Source organism: Chlorocebus sabaeus, chromosome 11 (assembly GCF_047675955.1).
Source record: "Chlorocebus sabaeus isolate Y175 chromosome 11, mChlSab1.0.hap1, whole genome shotgun sequence".
NCBI lineage: Eukaryota > Metazoa > Chordata > Mammalia > Primates > Cercopithecidae > Chlorocebus > Chlorocebus sabaeus.
Window position 1 is genome coordinate 79,559,189 of NC_132914.1, and position 20,251 is coordinate 79,579,439.

The 20,251-nt window shown below is 37.9% G+C and overlaps 2 protein-coding genes across 5 annotated transcripts in view; one reads left to right on the forward strand and one right to left on the reverse strand.

Moving 5' to 3' along the window:
• Positions 1-4,627: 4,627 nt before the first annotated feature.
• Positions 4,628-10,804, reverse strand: CCDC59 (coiled-coil domain containing 59). The gene is made up of 4 exons (XM_037996767.2): positions 10,493-10,804; positions 9,234-9,543; positions 6,278-6,377; positions 4,628-5,100 (listed from the first exon to the last, which is right to left on the reverse strand). The coding sequence occupies exons 1-4, from the start codon at positions 10,644-10,646 to the stop codon at positions 4,939-4,941; spliced, it is 726 nt and encodes a 241-aa protein (XP_037852695.2). The 5' UTR covers positions 10,647-10,804; the 3' UTR covers positions 4,628-4,938.
• Positions 10,805-10,835: 31 nt separating this feature from the next.
• The window catches only part of METTL25 (methyltransferase like 25), a 123,602-nt gene continuing 114,186 nt past the window's right edge, over positions 10,836-20,251 (forward strand). For all 4 annotated transcript variants that reach the window (XM_073020978.1, XM_073020979.1, XM_073020980.1 and 1 more), the window contains exon 1: positions 10,836-11,094. In XM_073020978.1, coding sequence (XP_072877079.1) covers positions 10,836-11,094 — 259 coding nt within the window. The remainder of the gene's footprint in view (positions 11,095-20,251) is intronic.

A 20,251-nucleotide genomic window follows, 5' to 3' on the forward strand; every position in this document is an offset into this window, starting at 1 on the left:
CTCAGTCATTCTACGCCTAGGTAGTTACCTAAGAGAAATTAAAGTATATGCCCATACAAGACTTATATACAAATGTTCATAGTAGCTTTATTTTTAAGAGCCAGGCCAGGCGTGGTGACTCACACCTGTAATTCCAGCACTTTGGGAGGCCAAGGAGGGCTAATCACTTGAGGTCAGGAGTTTGTGACCAGCCTGGTCAACATCACAAAACCCCATCTCCACTAAAAATACAAAAATTAGTCAGGTGTGGTGGCATGCATCTGTAATCTCAGCTACTTGAGAGGCTGAGGAAGGAGAATCGCATGAACCTGGGCAGCGGAGGTTGCAGTGAGCTGAGATTGCACTGGTGCACTCCAGTCTGAGCAACAGAGTGAGACTTGGTCTCAAAAAAAAAAAAAAAAAAAACAAAACCAACACCTGGAAACAACATGAATGCCTGTCATGCCTATCAACAGGTGAATGGATAAACAAATTGTGTATGTCCATATAATATCCATACAATAGAACACTCAGCAATACAAAGGAGCAAACCTTTGATAAATCCAACAATATGGATGAATCTTCCAATAATCATGCTGACTTAAAGAAGCCCACACAGAAAAGTTTACAGTATATGATCCTGATTATATAAAATTTTTGAAAATGCATACTAGTGACAGACGGATTGATTACAACAGGCCACGAGGAAACGTTAGGAAGTGATGGTAATAGGTAGGTCATTGCCGTGATGGTTTCATGAGTATATACATGTGTCAAAAGTCACCAAATTGAGCATTTTATGTATGCTCAGTCAATTATACCTCAATAAATCTTTTTTGTAAAGCCCAACGTCATCAGGCCCATAAGTAGCATTTCCACCACAGGGCTCTCTATCAGCTCCATGGGTGATTCAATCAAGTGTTCTCAATGGGAAGTATCCAAATATATAAAGAGCACCCAATGTTAAAATGCCAGCAAAATGCAGATGTCCCACATTTCAGTATAAATCTTTCCTCTTATCAAACTCCTGGGGAGAAAATTAAGTCTATATATTAAGTTACCTTTCAAGTTAATGTCCAAAGACCAAGATAATCAAAACCCAGAATCCAATTCTCTCACTGTAATAAGGTAAAAGTATAATAAAATGAAAGTCCTTCCCAGTTTCTTATTGTGTTCACTCACAGGCAGAAATGTCCTTAATGCCTTTGAGGATTCCTTCAGCAACTGCAGCCTGGGGGTCTCTTTTTGGATACGGATACAACACATTCATTCGGCACTTCAAAAGTTAAATTAATTCAACAACTCTGTGGTGTGCCTCAACTTACAAAAGGTCTGGAGAGTTAATAAAATACCCAAGATAATTACAATACTTGCCTTATACCCACCAAATTTAAAAGGCAGTTATCCTGTACAAAATTATGCTCCCAGAATCCAGTAGTATTTATTGCCAAAGACTACATATAGCAGAAACTGTATAGCAGGAACTCATGAATCTGTAGGAAGGAGGATAACCGGTGATGGCTTTAGCCTCATCAGAATGCCAGTCACATGACCTGCACACTTAAACTAAGTTTGAAGAAATTTGTCAGCAAGAAGTTAACCTTTTCACCATGCATTTAGCATGGCGCTCTGTATCTTCTCTTTCAGAAAGTGACATTTGAAACACTGATGCTATCTTACAAAGTATAGAATTTGGTGTGGTGCAGTCCCAATCAATAAGTCAAAGGAGACCTGATCTTTTCCCAGTATGTTCAAATACCTTCAGATTCAAAATTTTCTTTTTCACACTGCATTTCAATGACTCTCGGAACAATTTAGACCTTGAGCTTTTCTAGAACTCTATATTGCAACCAAGGCAATCTGCCTTTAAGTTTAAAAGTAGCAAATACTTAGTCATTAACATCTATCATAGTTATGAATATTTCTTCTTATATCATTAAATCCTTGCCTCAAATAAAATTGTTTTCTGGTGTCTTATCAGCATCTGATGAGGCCCTTGCTGCTCATACATGTGTATTTAATGTAGGCCAAGGTCAAGCTGCGGTAGCCTGCACGAGCCCACTTGCACATGCCAGTGCCTTTGTTGATGCCAACATCACTAGAGCAGCTTGCTAAGCCTCACCTTGGACTGGCATCTGGTGAGGACATCCATGAGGCCAGCGTTTGGGTGAGCCCAGCTTCCACATTCTCTGTCTTTGTTGAAGCCAGTGTGTCTCTCCATCAGCCTTACTCAAACTCTGCTTCATTGAGGCCTAGGCATATGTGCTTAAAGCCCAGTATTGCACGTTATCTCTATAGAAATTACCAATTTCTCTGGACAAAGATACCCTAAACTTTTAGGTCAAAACCCATGTGCCTTGAGTCTTAAAGCCTCTTGCCAAAACTGCAGCAACTAAAAGCCTACTTCACACTTACAAAATCAAATTAATAGCCCTAATAGAAGCCTCTACAAACTAAGATCAAAGCTCCCTATGTATACATTAAGGTCTGAAACCAGAAACCATAAGCTATGACCACAATTAAGCCTCTCTACTTCTATGTTCTGCTCCTTCAAATTTTATTCGTTTTATTTCTTGATGTACTAACCCATACAGCACAAATTTCTAGATATATTTTCCAAAACAGGCCTCTTCCCTGCTATGTCCATCCCCCTTCTAACATTCATCAATTTCCTCACTTATGGTATGAGAATAGTAATTAAGCGTACATGCACTCTGCTGACAGCCCAGGTCCTCCTCCCAGACATCATTTATTACTTTACCTCCCCTAGGTGGAACAAGTGGTACAAGAAGTAAAGATACCATGAGTGTTAGGATGATGTTGTCTTCTCCACATGGAAGGAAATAGGGAACTGAGAGGAAGTATTACCCCCATCAATAATAATATACACATTCTTTGTAACTATTTATTAGATATTTAAATAATAGCAAGCTTGCTTCCCTTTGTAACTTTCCTCAAGTTATTTCACTTCTAATCCTTTTAATCTTGAAGGCTTTCCTCAAATGCTATTGCACACATACAACTTTCTCTAATTTCTTAAACCAAACAAAACCTCTTTCTTCTCTGAGGCCCTGGTCCAACATTTTTGAAGTGTGGTGAGGAGCAACCACAGTAGAATCACTGGGGTTGCCTGTTAAAACATCCATTACTAAGCCCATCTACAGTATCCAAATTCCTTAGTGTAGGGTTCTCAAACATGCCTCTTAAGAAGCCTATAGGCCAGGCACAGTGGCTCACACCTATAATCTCAGCACTTTGTGTGGCCACGGTTGAGCCAGGAGGATCCCTGAGGCCAGTTCAAAACCAGTCCAGGCAAGGCTGAACATGGCAAGACCTCACCTCTACAGAAAATGTTAGCCAGGTATAGGAACACACGTAGTCCCAGCTACTCATGAAGCTGAGCAGCATCACTTGAGCCCAGGAGTTCGAGGGTGCAGTGAGCCATGATCACAGCACTGCAGTCCAGCCTGGGCAGGAGACTGTCCCCTACTAGGGGGGAAAAAAAAAAGCTTCCTGGGTGCTTCATTGACACACTAAAATCTGAACCTTTTGCTTTATCTGATTGTCACTGATTATTTTTTCCCCTATTATATCATTACTTGGCATTTATTCCTCTATAAGAACTTTGGATTTTTTTTTTTAAGAGTAACTCCTTAACATAAGCCTTGCATGAAGCTGTTTAACAAAGTTGTTAAAATGAACATAACTTGACTTTTACTTGTCTCTCAAAAGGACTAGATCTCCATGTTTTGTCATGATTAAGTGTCTAGAAGTGAAAATGCACAAAAATTATAAAGCAATTTACTGAAATAATTTATCCTGCATCATGATGTACTGTCTTCACCAATGTAGCCAATTTAGGCTTTCTGGGCTGTTTATTTCAAATGTAATATAGTGCAATGCAAATTTCACCAATGTAGCCAAATTTAGGCTTTCTGGGCTGTTTATTTTAAATGTAATGTAGTGCAATGCAAATTTCTAAAGCATTGCTTTTCTATGCAACGAAGAGTAAGCTGTGTTATCTAAGCACTTTCTACCAATCTTTAAATGCAGAATAAATTAGTAGACTGCAAGAGCTCCCTAAAATCTTAATGCAATTTCAGACTGTATTTGCTATCATTCATAAAATTTTATTATTCAATATTTGGCAAGTATTATTGGTCAATCCTTTTTGCTTACAATGACTATATACATAGTCAAGGCTTTCTCATTCTGCTGCAATTCACAAAGCACGAGCAGCAGTTATCCCAGTGGTTTACCTTAGCTCACAAGGGTACCAACAAGGGAGACACAGATAATGTTCAACTTAAAGTATAGGGTCCTTAGGAAATGGAAAGCTTAATTCTTGCTGTGACACTGTGGGGTTTCCATCATTATTTAAAATACCTTACACTAACAAGCCATGTACTTCCATTTAAGGGAATGCTTATAAATATCAGACTCTGAGTTCACTGCTTTATCAAGGTCGCTTTGTTATATGGTGAGGGCAGTTTATTTCAGCACCCATCATCCTATAACATGTACTTAATTTAAAATAAATAAAACGTCCAAGGGGAGTCTTTGCCTCATCATTAAAATAAACTTTAAAACCACGTAACTGTTTATTAAATTGAAACATTTCATTGAAATACTTCATTGATAGCTCTGATTCCTTATTTTTTAAAAATTTTATTTCATATAAGTCTCACATGGTACAAAAGTATTACATGCTTGGACCTGTCTTGCAAATAGGAGGTTCTCTCAGTTCTTCAGGCCAACCTTCCTTCAGACGCAAATAAAGAAGAAACATACGTAGAACATATTTAGAAAATTTTTTACCATAATAAAAATATGTGAACATCTTATATTTAGCATTTAGCAATCCAGTTTATGTTGACAAATTTAGTTCACTGCAGAGAGGCACTTGTCATAGAAGAGCCTAACAGGCAGTAGCTATTTTAACCTGTAAGAACAAAATGTTTAACTTTTTTCCTGTATTTTTTGAAGAAGGTACTCCATTTGTACATTCAAGTTTGGTTGGCCCTTTTTAGTCTTTTTGTTCAATATTTTAAATACTTCCATTTTCTTTTTTTTGTACTGCCTTTGGGCTTCTTCTCTCTCCTGTTTTCTCCTCTCGAATTCCTAAAATTATTAACATATGTAACTTTCATTAGCAACAAATAGCAGATACAGTTCAGAAATTGTTTTGAAATAGCTACTACTAAGCAAACACTCTAAGGTTTGTCTATTTTGCAAGATGGGCACTGTTTCTCCTAATTGAAGCAAAGTACCCTCTTTGCCTTCACATTATAACAACACATGGTATAACAGAGAATTTTCATGGTCACAAAGTCCCAGTTTTATATAAAGAAAATTTTAAAAGGACACTAAATGTTTTACAGCATAATGATCATTACTGCACTTCATCTGATATACTATTTCCAAAGGTGGCAGATGGTTAGAAAAAAGCATAAAGCTGTGCTAGTTAATACTGGTCCAGTATTCCCATGGAGAAATTCTCCTGCTTTCTCCTAATCTGCCACCAGCTTAAGAACAATGAAAACATTTTAGATTTTAAGAACTCTTAATTACAGATATTCTAAAGCAAAAACAAGCAAAATTACGTATCATCTTTGAGGTATTTTTGACCGACACATTATCCTTTTAAAAGCTACAGATTAATAAAACTTCAATGCAAAAACAAGAACTACCACAGTTGCAACAAAATGACAATCTTGTTGAGGCTGTGGGTAATTTTATATTCATTTGAAAAAAGTCTAATTCTGGTCTACAATTCTGGTTTTCTAAATGATAACAGAGTGTGAACTTTTGCTAAGCTAAAATAGTTCTTTGTTTTTATAGGCAAGAACAACTCTTTATAGTAAAGAAGTATTTTATTCTAACACCTCCCCTTTTGCTTTCACTTGCTTCAATGTAATGTTATGAAAATCATCTGTATTTTTCTTATGTCAGTGGTTTTCAAGTTTTATTATACATAAAAAACATCTTTTGAGGTGCTTGTTAATAGGCGCAAGTTACTGGACCATACTCAGAGAAACTTTGTCCAAGATGTTCACAATATTAACCTATAAACAATGTGTTCAAAATCCTATTTTTGACCTACTAGCATTGCTTGAGACAATACAAGCAAGGAACTGGAATAAGAGGCAATCCTCCACCTTTGCTCAAACCACTCATTCATTCAACAGATATTTACAGAGACAATACTGTGTGCCCAGTACCAAGAAGAAAACAGGTGTAGCATGCATACTTAGAATAAATAAGAACTATACTAAATATTTTTAAAGTAGAAACTTACTTGTTTCTTAGCAGCACGTTTAGCTTGTACCTGTTCATACTCTTCTTGTGCTTTCTGATTCGATGTTTTCTTTTTATTTTTCTTTGGAATTGTAAAGTAGCTTTTAATTGGGGGATGAAAAAACATTATTATATATAGTAGACTTTATTAGTAAAATGTCTGAAAAGGTTTTAAAACCACAGCTGTAGCTTATACATTAAAAGGCACAAATGGGGATTCTTAGAGAAATATTTCAACTAGTAAAAACTACAGAAAGCTATGAAAGATCCTAAAATCTTAAAAAAAAAAAAAAAAAAAAAAAAAGCTTTTAAAACAAATCAGTATATGAATGACAGAAATGCCAGACTGAAAAAAGAATTAAACTTGTTTTCTAAGGATGTTAAGAAAATTATGTGTATATATGAACTTTAATCTCGAAGTTTTCTGACCTCCTCCTCTCTATTCTATCTACTTTGTCATGAATCACCGTATCTTGGACCTAGACATCATTTTGAACTGTTCTATCTTTAAGTACTTCTCACCTCTCTGAAGGTGTCCCTTTTGCCAAGGCTAATCCAGCTACTTGGAATTCCATCCATTTTCTCAGTATCCTTGATTCAGTAATAACTTTCTTTTCCTCTCTCATTCAACTTTTCACTATACTCTGTAACTACAATATAATACTTTAATAGCTACCTCCTTAAACAAATAAATTACACATTATCACACTTTATGTTCCCTTCTAACTACCAATTTTGTTTCCTGACCTTTCGTAGTCAAGTTTCTAGAAAGAATACTGATTAGACTATGATTGTCACTTCTCATTCACTCCTTGATTTTTTGATATCTGATTTCTGCTTCTCATCACTCTAATCAAACTGCCCACGCCAAGACAGTGATGACCTTCTAGCCAAATATGATGATCAATGGAAACTCTTCAGTCTTTTTTAATGGGCTACTAACTTTACTCCTAAATTCCACTCCCTTAGTGTAAGGCACATTGTTTTCTCCTGATCCTTTCTAATTGTTCCTTCTTACTCTGTCAAGCTAGAGCCTCTTTTGTCCTCCTCACTGCAGAGTTTTTTCCCCCAACGTGTTTCTCTTCTTAGTCTCCATACTCTATTTGTGCTTAGGCTGTCAGATATATGACCATGACTTCAGATGCGACATGTATGTATGGCTGAAAGGTTAATCAGGGCTATCTACTGAAAGTCTCTCCAAAGTCACAAGTGACTGCCTAGTTCACAAATCCAGAGACCTGTTCTCAGACCTATTCACCTTAAACTTTATAGTACAGTAGCACAACCCTTATCCATGGTTTCCCCATGCCACGGATTCAGTTACCCGCAGTCAACAGAGGTCCAAAAACATTAAATTGAAAAATTCCAGAAATAAAACAATTCATATGTTTTAAACTGTAAACCATTCTGAGTGTTTGCTTAAAGTGAAAAAGTTCTTGACTTAATAAGGAAAGAAAAAAATCATATGCTGAAGTTGCTAAGACCTGATTTAAAAACAAAACAAAAAACTTCTATACATCAAATTGTGAAGGAAAAAGAAATTCATGCTAGTTTTTCTGTCACACTTCAAACTGCAAAAGTTATAGCCACAGTGCATGATTTAAGATGGAAAACGCATTAAATTCCCAAGTAAAGGACATTAACAGAAATATATTCCAATTGACAGAAACTGGGTTTGGTTCCATTTGCAGTTTCAGGGCATTCACTGGGGGTCTTGGAACATTTTCCAAACAGGTTACAGGGGACCACAATATTTGACAACTACATATCATAACTTTTCTCTGTGGACTTAGCTGTCACTGTATTTCTCTCTTTCTCCAGTTCCAAAAAGCTTAACTTCTTCAATGACATTTTCCCTGTTTCCACCTCAAAATAAACCATAATTTTTAAAAGCATGATTTTTTACCTTCCTTTCTAAGGATTTAAACTTCCTTAAATTATCAGAAAATAAGTCAAATCTACATTTCTAGTGCTAATCTTTTCCCTGAGCTTTATACTGATTATTTAACAATATAATGATTAAGCCTACCAAAAGAAGTAAACTTCTTGTGTCTCTGCCTTCATCCCCAATTACATTTTCCCCTCCGTGGTCCCATTTCCTGTTATATTTAGCGGAAATAGCTCACAACTTTAAAAGATACAGTTTTAATGAAGTAAAAAATCATACTCCCAAGTTAACACCCAGCTTCTTGCAATTTTAGATTTTAGCATTGTTTTTTAACTTGAAGTATGTGCAGTGATAGTTTTTTCATAAATTAACTCTTATAAAACCAAAGTGTCATGGAGCTGTTTGTGCATGTGTAACTGCAACCCGTTTCTGGTCCTCTGCAGAATATCCAGATTAATAGTAGTAGCTAACACTCAAGAGCACTAACCACGTATCACATATACCCTTTAAGATCCTCACATACACATTAACTCACGGAGTCTTCACAACAATGCCATGAAACACCTTACGGACACCTGAGTTTAAGTGAGTAAGCCATTCTGGAGCTGTGCAACATGGCAGCTCTGAAGTATATATTCATTGCAGTATTATTTTTCCCAATTTAAAGAGGACACAGTGTTATTTTCCCCATTTTAGAGAAGACGTCACTGGGGCACTAACATGTTAAGTCCGGCTCTAGAACCCATACTGTTAATGACTAAAATTATAACACCTTTCAGAAGTTATTTTTCAAAAATATTATCAAGTACAAGTTACCACCTGTACCTAAGAGGAAGAAACCCAAATTCCAAACCTCTTAATTCCCATTACAATGTCAATAAAGCTAAACCAGCCTAATTCAGTTATCGAAGCTAAAAATCGAGTCTCCATGAAAATGTTTCCCTAATTAAACTGTGACTTCTAAAATGTGTTAAATAAGAAAAAAATCCAATTCCTATATAAATTATCCGATAGCACTTTTAAATAATAAAACACCACTTAAAGGATTTCAAACGAAGAAAATACATACTTTACTGTTTTACTACATTGTTCCTCTGGCTGAGGCAGGTCAAAGCTACACTGATCTTCAAACAAAGCCTGGTCAATGCTACACTGTTCTTCAAGCAAAGGCTGGTGAACTTGTTCTGACAAAAGATGGTCAACTTTTCTTGGTTGCTTCCTAAGTCTTTCCTCTTCAGCTAAATAGAGATGTTTCAGATTATCTGGGTATCGATCTGTGAATTGAGATTCCAGTGACGTTTTAACCTTCTTTTCCTTCCGCAGCAATTTCTTGTAACTTTGCTGTATTCTCAGTTTTCTTCGAAAGGCAAAGCCTTGTCCTACATTGAGGAATATCATCGAAAATTACTTTCAGAGAAAAGAAGTTGTTGAGCAAAGAATGAAGCTGTTAATTACAAAAGAAAATCTTTCTTTTTTACGTCATCACATTCAGATTCTAGCATTATGTTTTGCTTTAAAACATTATTTCAAGCAACAAATTTAAGCTGATGGATTGCACAGCAAGTTGGCCCTTTGCAAAAAGACCAGGCCAACAGTCGTGCACAAATCCAAGTAAGAATCTCAAAGAAAAACTGACCAGTTCCGACGGTTGCACAAATTGAGTTTATAGCTGTATTCACAAATCAAAACAAATTTCTTACTTCATCTAAAACACTTAATCTGGGCCTTCAATAAATACTTAAAAAATAGAAAAGAAAATGCCCCATCTAGTGTCTTATCTTGGACAAACTATTATATACGTTTTCGAAAATATTTCAACACGAAAGAAAAAGACAGTGTATGGTTGTCTGAAAAGCTAGCAATTATCAGAAGACTGACTTTAACATTTATATATTCCAAGTGGGATCTGAGGGACCTTACAGACAGTAATACAAAAGGACAAACACAAATTAAAGCGAAGGTTGGAGGGCCTCGGGTATGGATTCGGAGCAGTATGTTTCTGCCCGACCTCCTCTCTACCCTTTACCTTACTACATGCGCAAAAGTTCACAGGGCCATAGACTCTCCTCAGTTTCTCAGGAAAAAAGTTCTGATGAAATACAGGGTTACGTCAGGAAACACGTTTAAATAATTAAAGTTAGCAACACTGCTCCGTCTTCCTATCTAGAGCTCTGCGAAGCTCACAGCTTCAACAGGCTCAGGAATGATTTCCCCTGCTCCAAGTAGGACCGGGTCTGGTTCCTAAATCCTTCTTCCAAGCTTCAGCGGGTCTTGTATTTTAAGACTTAGCAAGCTCGAGGACCGGTAAACGGTTGCCTTCTTACATACCCTCGCGAACGCTCCCCACGAAGGCTTGCGGATGGTTAGGCCGCCATGTCTTCTGTTTCACATTCTTATTCCTGGACTCGACCGCGGAAACCCCTTCAGCACGCGCCTCAAAACCATCAGGCCGCCACTTCGATGCCAGCCTCACCGGCGCCATTGCAGCCCACCAAATGCGTCACCAGACCACCACAACGGACGCCCACAAAATACGTCACCAAGCCGAAGCAATCAATCGCTCAGAAGGAATCTGGCTCGGAGCTCTACTGAGCCTGCCTGTACTAATTTGGGCCGAGTTGGCGACTCACGGCCATGTTTGCGCCACCTACAGCCTGGGAGGGTGAGCGTCATGGCGGCTTCTTGCCCTCTCCCGGTGACCCCGGACCTGCCCACGCTGCGTGCCAAGTTGCAGGGACTTCTGCAGTTCCTGAGGGATGCCTTGTCCATTTCCAATGCACATACCGTGGATTTCTACACAGAATCCGTGTGGGAGGAGCTGGTCGACTTGACCCCGGAGACGGTGCTGGCTGCACTGAGGAAGTCAGCGTCGGAGGCGGAGGCCCGGCCCTCAGAGACGCGCCGCCTAGTGGAAGCAGAGGGGGAAGCAGGTGGGTGGGGGAGTAGGCGGGGCGGGGCGGGAAGGGAGGCGGAGGAGAAGGTCCTAGCCGGCGAAGCGAGCCCCCTGGTGGAAGCCCGTAGAACCAGGCGCGATCGCGGCCGGGGGCGGGGCGGCCCTCTAGGAGGGGTCGGATTCGTTGAGGGGTGGGGCGGGGGTGTTCTTTGGAATCATCAGGATCACTCTTTCTTTGGGTGCTTGTATATTTCCACAATATAAAGAAAGCAGGAAACAGGGCGGGGGAGTTCATCTAGTAATTCCATAATAATTGACGCGAGGGAAAGTAGGGGAGCGGTGCTCTCACAGGTTTTACAAATTCTAGGTGGAATCTTCCAGCATGTGGTGGAAGATTACTCAACAGTTAATAAAGATAATTTCAAATGGTGGTAATGAAGTAGCAAATAAAAACAGTGTAATGTGGTAGGGATTGTGTAAGGAGGCTGCCCCAAGTTAGGAGGTCAGGAACATGAGAAGGCTTCAGCCTGCAGAGCTACAGGAAGGGGCTGTGGGCGGCGGAAACCACAGGCTACGCTTGGCTCTACCCAGGTGAGGGTCTGCGGGTGCAGGACGGGAGGCAAGCAGAGGCCAGATGGCGCAGGCCTTTCTAGGCCTTGGAAGGATTTTGGATTTTAAGTGTGATAGGAAACCTTTGGGGTTACTTAGGGAACATAGTGACCTAATTCACATTTGAAAAGATAACTGTGAATTATTTGAATAATAGACTGGTGGGGCAAAAACTTAAGCTGAGAGTCCAGTTAGGAGACTATCTCAGTAGTACAACAGATGATTGTATCTTGGACTAGGATGATATTCGAATATTCACTATTTCATTTAAAAACTATTTTAAAGTACCTAATGTATGTTATGAATGTTTGTAGGCTCGAGGTTTTCCTACTCTCGAGAAATGTAGATTTTTCTAAGGCAAGCATATTTTGGAAGCAGAATGATGGACACCAACAGGCTCCTGGGATTTTTACTTTCCTTCTCGGCTTCCTAAACTTACCGTCACTAGTGAACTTTATTCACTAAGCATTCTCTGAATGCAAAGCATCACTAGAGGGACCTCTTATACTAGCACTTGGTAAATACTGTTTTTTTTTTTTTTTTTCTAATGTCATTGTTATTGAAAATTTAGGCACTTCTTCAGTTTGATCTCATAATAAATGTATGGCACTTATGATAACATGACAATTTTACTTAAACTCCAAAAGAACAGAGTCTATGTCTGACTTGTCAATTGATGTATTCCCAGCACTTGGTAAAATACTTGGCATACCTTAGATACTGGATGACTGAAACAGATTTCCACTAGGGACTCACAAGGCGTATGATCTTCTGCTAATATTGTATGAGGAGTTACAAGTAAACATAATTCCCAGAGCTGCATGCACAGTTTGGAAAAGCACACTAACAGGTGTTCGACACAATCATTTGGTGTTTTATGGAAGAAATTTGTTTGTAAAAGTCCTCAGTGTATGCATTTCAGTACGTTTCATGTGCCAGGTGATCTTGTCTAGTTAGAGTCCTAAGAGTTTCTTCTTTGTTGTTCATATAAAAAAGAACTAAAATAAAAAATTTAATTCTCCAAAATAAAAAGGAAATATGTTAGAAATAACTGTCTTTTCAGGGCATAAATTATGGCTTTGCAGACAGACTACCTGGGTTCAAGTCCTGACCCCAACACTTATTAGCTGTGCTAACTTGGGCAATTTGCTTCAAGTCGTTTTGCGTTAGTTCCTCTTCTGGAGAAAGGGTGTAACTTTAGTACCTACCTGATGGGATACTGTGAAAGGTAATTCAGCTAATATATAGAAAGGGGTATATAGAACAGCAGATGCCCAGGCTGGAGCACGCTTGGTGCATTTTAAACACAGCAGAGCAGTCTTGGTGAGACTGGTGAGAGATGGCATTTGGAGGTGGCCCAGGACATCCTCACATAAAACTTGTAGGCTACACTCAGGACTTGGCTTTTATTCTGAGTGAAATGCAAAGCTCTGAGAATTTTGTGTGTTGATGTGATACAGGGTGATTTCTGTTTCAAAGTCTGGTTTCTGTGTGGAGAAGAGAAGGTAAGAAAGGTGAAGAAAGGTAAGGGAAGAAACAGGAATACAATATAAGAGGCTATTAAAATAGTCCAGGGATATTTCAAGGAACAGTAGCTTGAAGAAGTCAGATTCTCCTGCAAATAACAATGAGGAAAACTGGCCAGATTATTAAAAACAACTGTAAGATTCTGGGAAATGACCAAAGGCAGAAATATAAGAAGAGGTTACTATTGAAAGACTGCTACTGATTGGGTAGGAAGTCAGAGTTTATGGCTTTCTTGCTAGGGATGCTCCTAGCCCCTGTAGATCTAACAGTGGAATACCACATCCTTACCAGGTCAAGGTGGTGATGCCAAAATTCGGAAATCAGAACAGGTGCGGATTTAAGAGGTACATTCTGGAAACAGGAGAGATACAAAAGGTCTGAGATCTAAGATCTGAGTATGAACTCTACCTGAATCCCTGAATGGTCTCTTATCTACACATGTCTGGGAGACCTGGAGATCCTAGCAGAAACACTGGCAAAAAACTTTTGAGAGGCAGAGCTTCCCATGGCTAGAGGTCTGCAAGTTTGCTGCACGTTTAACAGAGTGTATTCCCTAAAGTACACACAACTTGGGTGATAAATATCAGAAACCTTATTGAATTCTTGTATGAAAGGGCAAAATTCAAGTTTGGCAGAGCAACTGGAAATTTAGACTAGGAAGTCTTCAAATTGTAAACAGAGGAACCACAGAAAGAGTGAGCCTCAAAATCTGACTAGAAAATCTACCCAAATCTTTATCTGACTGCTAAACTCTGCAGGCTCAGGTATACCACCAGACAGTGGGTAAATAAAAAGCAACTTAGCAGAGACATCAGCGGCTGCACTCTGAAGGGGGATAGTTTTCACAGTTTGAGTCAAAGCAAGTTGACTTCCCACTATTAATAGAACCACCACCACCACAAATCCTTAGGAAAACAAAATAGATTTACTACAATAAATTATCTGCCATTCCACTTTTCAACTAAAAACAAACTAAATGTGCTCAAAAAAAAAACAAAAGGAAAATGTGACTCTAACTTAGGAAACTGATTCCAAGTAAGCCCTAATGCTGGATTTTAGTACCTATGATGAAAGAATTAAGGATAGTGTGACCCATATTTAGGAAAAAAAGAGTAAGTCAATAAGTGCTGATCCTAATTGAGCTAAGATGTTGGATTTCAGTGGCTGCTATAAATAAGTTCAAAGAGCTCAAAGTTTATGCCCCTTTGAAATTGAAAAATACACACTCACTGACACACAATTGTATTAATGTTACGTATTATCTATTGCTGCATTACAAGTGGCTTAAACATATACTATCTCATCAGTTTCTGTGGGCCAGGAATTCAGGAGCAGATTAACTGGGTGGATCTGGTTTGGGATCTTATGAGGTCACAGTCAAGATGCTGGCTGGGGCTATAATTGCTGAAGGCTTGATTGAGGCTGAAATATTTGCCTCTATGATTATCTCATTCGCACAGATGGCCATAATATTTCATTCGCATAGGTGGCCATAATACCTCATTCACAGAGGTGGCTAGTTGGTGCAGGCTGTTGGCATGAGGTCTCAGCTTCATACCATGTGAACTTTTCCTATGGGGCTACTTTTGTGGAAGCTTTTGTGTTTGCATGACATTCTGCTTTTGTCTGCACTCAGACATGATTATGAAGTTGACATGGTCACACATCTTGTCTGATGTTGGTATACTGAGAAATTGTTCATGTTTAGTAGGAAAGACTGTGGCCTACATGTTAGTTCAAAGTCAGTTATGAGCTGACATCTGTCTGTTACATCTGGGTTTTTTTTCTTCCCTTTTTTAAAAGTGGGGATAATATTACCTACCTTGTAGGACAGCAAAGATTAAAGATGATGTGTACATAGCACCTAGCATAGAACTGAGAATATAGCATGGGTTTAATAAACTGTGGCTAATAAATGGTTATGATAATTGTGATGATGATGATTGCTAGTGATGGTATAATTAGGTCTTTACTTGGAAGAAATAAATTGTCAAGAGCTCCTGGAAGTTTATGTTCTAAACAAATATATTTTTTGCCATATTAACAAATAACATACTATTGTTATTGTCTGTTGACTTGTCTGTATCTGCAACTAAATTATAAACTATCAAAAAACAAATGTACCATGTTTGTCTTTTTCACTATTTTCAGCATCATAAAGTTTCTGTTTATAGCTGAGTAAATTAAATGATTCTTACATTAAAATTATTTAAATTGACAAATAAAAATTAAATATGTTTATTATGTACAACATCATGTTTAAATAATTCTTGAAGAAAGAATGAAGTTGAACATAGATCTAATAAAGAGTCTTATTGAAGGCACTCCTTGCACATGTCTAGTACTCAACTAGACATGTATTATTTCTGGTTCATCCCTAAGTTATATTTATTATCATTGTGTATGATAAATATTAGTTACATGATGCAACTAATAGATTTTTAAATTTATTTGAAGAGACGCAAATCAATAACTGTTCTTTCCCTACTTGGAAATATAGTACATTCAGTACATTACAGATTACAATAAAATACCCTGGGAATTTGGAGATAAAATCAGAACAAGTGACACTTCACGTTAAAATGTCTAAAAGTTAGTATATAATGTAGATAAGATTAACCATCTGCAGCAAAAAAGCCAGTAGAGATAGCTTCTAAATATTTTGCTGATATAGAATAAATATGACCTATATCTTATTTTGGAGATTAAGATTTCGTTATAACTCCTTCAAGGAAACCAGACTGTGTCCGTAGGCAGTAATGACTGCATGTGTAAATCTGTAACATTCTCAGCAGAATCATCATTGATCTTCAGAAATTAATTGTTGTTTAATGGAATCTAGAAAATTCTTCTGAAAAGCAAGAGGGGACAGATAGTCTAAGTCAGGATAGCCAAAATATTTTATGAAACAGAATCTAGATCAATACAACAGAAGCAACTTAAGCAGCTTACTTAGCTTGCTGAAAATTTTAAGAATATCTGGCCTCATTTGTTCTCCTTGTAATTCTAAAATTAGGAGACTGTCCTAACAAATGAGTGTTACAAATTATTGTTATAGGTATATTTCTCAATGGAAATTAATAAATTTGTATTTCAGAGTCAATATCTTACAATGTTGTTTATAATTAGCTGTGGAAAGCCTAATGAGCTCTCAGGAATTCCAGTTTCTGTGCCTGCCAAAACACAGGGATCCTCTAAGGCCCTGAGCCTCCAGGGACTCTCTCTTGACTTTTCTTTCAGCTTCTTGAGGCCATATGCTGCTTCTCCTGTTTCATATTATTACTCAAATGATCCTACAATGATTGGGTGCTGAGTAAATGTCTATAGAATCAGTTACTTTTGGTGATTATCTGGTATAATTATTTTACTACCACTTTAATTGAACAACACAGAAAGTGTATGTCCATGATAGATTATTCTTTTATCAAGCTTGCCTTTTTTTTTTTTTTTTTTTTGCATATTAATAGGTTAAATTTTTTCTTGGCCATCCTGTTTTTAGTGTTGTTGGTGGTAGTAATTTGAATGTATTGAAATTGCACTCATATTTAATTTGAAACACATTAAGGCAGAAAGCATGTTGTTGGAAACAGAAAGTGAGAGCACAATGGAGAAATAATTACTGTGTTCTGTTTTACTCTGCTGTATGTAACTTTTATTCATTCACTTACGTATTTTTCTGAATTCTGTTTTCTCCTTTTCAGTTTTTGCGAGTCGTTTTAGATTTCAAGTGTAAAAATAATATTACGTTATAACAAGATAGTGGCCAGCGTCAGCCCCATTCCTGGGGAACTTCGTAATCATAAGTAAAAGAGAACTGCAATGCAAACAAATCTTCAAGAACCAAGGACAGTTTTTCTTTTTATCTCTTTGATGTGTAGAAAGTGTTTTCAGATTTTCCTTTTATTTATAAAACTATTTAGAACTTAAATTTATATTCCGATTTTAATGGTATCTCCTCCACTACTTCCCCCTTTCCCCATATCTTCAATTATTAGAAGTTCAGTAAAACAGAGTTCGTGGAGATTCCTTTCATCTGTTGCATTTTTCCTCATTCTACTTATACTGTTTTCCTGTGTTTAGCCAATCATCATATATTTGGTTGCCTCTGTTAGTTTAGATTTTTAAAATTTTATATCAAATCATTAAACTTTCCTTGTAAGTTTATAGTTATGGTTACCTGTTATCATCATTTATCATAATTTAAATTCTTCCTTTGGTTTTAAAAAAAACTTGCCTACATGACTTCATGTCTTCTGGAGTCTGTATTTATTCATCACCTCAGTGGTTTAAGCATTCCTTCTATAAAAAACATTATTATTCTTCCTGTTACCTAAGTTCATAATCTGCCAATTCCTCTTCCTCCATTACTCTTGCATTTGCTATTTTTCATTCCCATAGAAAATAGTTCGATTTCACTTCTTTTTAAATCTTGCAACATAATTTTTGTAATGACTTTCAACCTGATGTTCTTGCCTTTAGACTGTATTTCATTTGTGTTGCCACTCAGCGACTTTCAGATTTATTGTCCAAAATCATAGTTCTGATCTTGTCATTCTTCCACTCAAAACCCATCAGTAGGTCTTCATTACCTACACAATAAAGTTCTTCACTTTTGGCCTTATCTTGTATCTGCTCTTCAGCTGAAACTTGGCTACTAATATAAACAAATCGAAGACAGGATGGAAAGAATATGGATTTTAGTGCCAGTCACACATAGTTTTGAATCCTGGCTCTGATACTTTAGTGCTGCATAATCTTGTGCAATTTAGTTAAGCTTTTGCAGCTCAATTTCCTCTTTTGAAAAATGGGAATCCTAATTCTTGTCTGAAAGGTCTCCATAAAAGTAAATGAGATATATGTTAAAATGTAGCATACAAATGAGTAGTCATCTAATAAATAATAGCCACCTTCTTCCTACTCTGATTCCCTCAGATGGAGGATGATTAGAGGCAGAGTCAGAAGAACTGATTCTAATCCATCTCTAACTCTGATTAACTGTGTTATCTCGCACAGGACATTTAACTGTAGGGCTCAATTTTCTCATCCAAGAAGTAACTGTGTAAGTTGTTCACCTATGGCAGAGGCAGAAAAGTAGCCACTGCCTGACTCGTGTGGCTTAGAAACACGTCTCATTTAACTAATATGGTGCCTACATTTTTTTTTTTTTTAGTCTACATTTCAAGATTGACAGATTTCAGATTTAACACACACACATACACACGGACACACAGCCCTGGAATTGTAGCTTCTGTGGAAAAATTTAGATCTGGCCATTTTGTTGCATATCTCTCTGTGGCAGCCAGCTTCCTTTTGGGGAGTATATCCGTTTCCTCTAGCTAGCTTCATGAATAGAAGTAATCATCTTGGCCCCCAAAAGTACCATAGGTTCAGATCTTGGGTTGCAGGCTCCAATCAATTCCCTCGTACCCCCTGAAAATGAATTCAGGAATTTGTTTCACCTTCTCAAACGAGACTGATAACCAAAAAGAGTTGTAAGTCAATTGAGTAAAAGATACCTAGGGTTTCTTCCAGTTCGCAAATCTTAGGGAAATAAAATAATTTAAATGTTTTATCTTCAGACCTTATCAGTCCCTGTTATTAACACCATGGTCATGTTGAAGGACTGGGTCAATCTGGATCTTGAAATGAAAAAGTCTATATAACCAGTCATTAGTGGGTCACGTCGATAATAAGTAATTCAACTTCCTACATGATCTGGCCCCCGAAATTAACTTTGATTATGAAGATGGCTGAAATAATTTGATGTTCTTAATTTTTAAGATATATCTTCAGCCAAAGCAGGAGGGAGGAGGTGTGAGGAAATGGTTTAGTATTATCAATACTTCTCTTGGAATTTTCCCTCTGTCCTTAAACTGTATACTTTAGCTGCCTTGTTCTCTGAATACCATGCATTTTTTGTCTAATTTTGTTCATGCTATCCTGTTTGCTTAAGAGCTTTCCTACTCCCATCTATATAATAAATTTTCATTTATTTCACATCTTCTTTCAAAGCCCAGGTCAGATTACACTAAATTAGTAATGAAACTACTCGTTGTATTTTATTCATATCTTCATTAGAACACTTAGTTCACTGTGTTATGGTGATTTGTTTTCTTTAACTCTCCAGTGTGTCCTGGTGTGTAGGACATAGTAAGTGACACATAGTGGTACAAATTCAATGTTTTGTGTCCGGAATTGTTTGTTCCTCCCAGTGGGTTCTTGGTCTTGCTGACTTCAGGAATGAAGCCATGGACCTTTGTGGTGAGTGTTACAGCTCTTAAAGATGTCGTAGTTTGTTCCTTCAGATTTGTCCAAAGTTTCTTCCTTCTGGTGGGTTCGTGGTCTTGCTGACTTCAAGAATGAAGCCGCAGACCTTCGCAGCGAGTGTTACAACTCTTAAAGGTGGTGCGGACCCAAAGAGTGAGCAGCATCAAGATTTATTGTGAAGAGCGAAGGAACAAAGCTTCCACAGCATGGAAGGGAACCTGAGTGGGTTGCTGCTGCTGGCTGGGGTGGCCAGCTTTTATTTCCTTATTTGGCCCACCCATGTCCTGCTGATTGGTCCATTTTACAAAATGCTGATTGGTGTGTTTACAATCCTTTAGCTAGAGACAGAGTGCTGATTGGGGCATTTTTACAGATTGCCGATTGGTGAATTTATAATCCTTTAGCCAGACACAGAGTGCTGATTGATGCATTTATAATCCTCTAGCTGGACAGAAAAGTTATCCAAGTCCCCACCTGACCCAGAAGCCCAGCTGGCTTCACCTTTCAATCACTCCTCTAAACAGGACACCCCAACTGCTGTTGGGAATTGGGTGATGACTGCTCTAGCTACTTCCTGCTGGAGAGGAGCAAAGAAGGGGCCCTGCAGTTGTAGTGTCCTCCAGAGGGAACTCTTTAGGCCAGTGAAAGGGCTAGCGGGTCAGTCCAGGGGTCCTCGGTAGAAGTTGTTAGTTGAGCTCCTTTGGGGTTCCATTTGTAGGACCATCTGTAGCTTGATGGCCTCGATCCTAGAGGAAATAGATTTAAAAAGGAGTTTAAAATGCAGGGCATGA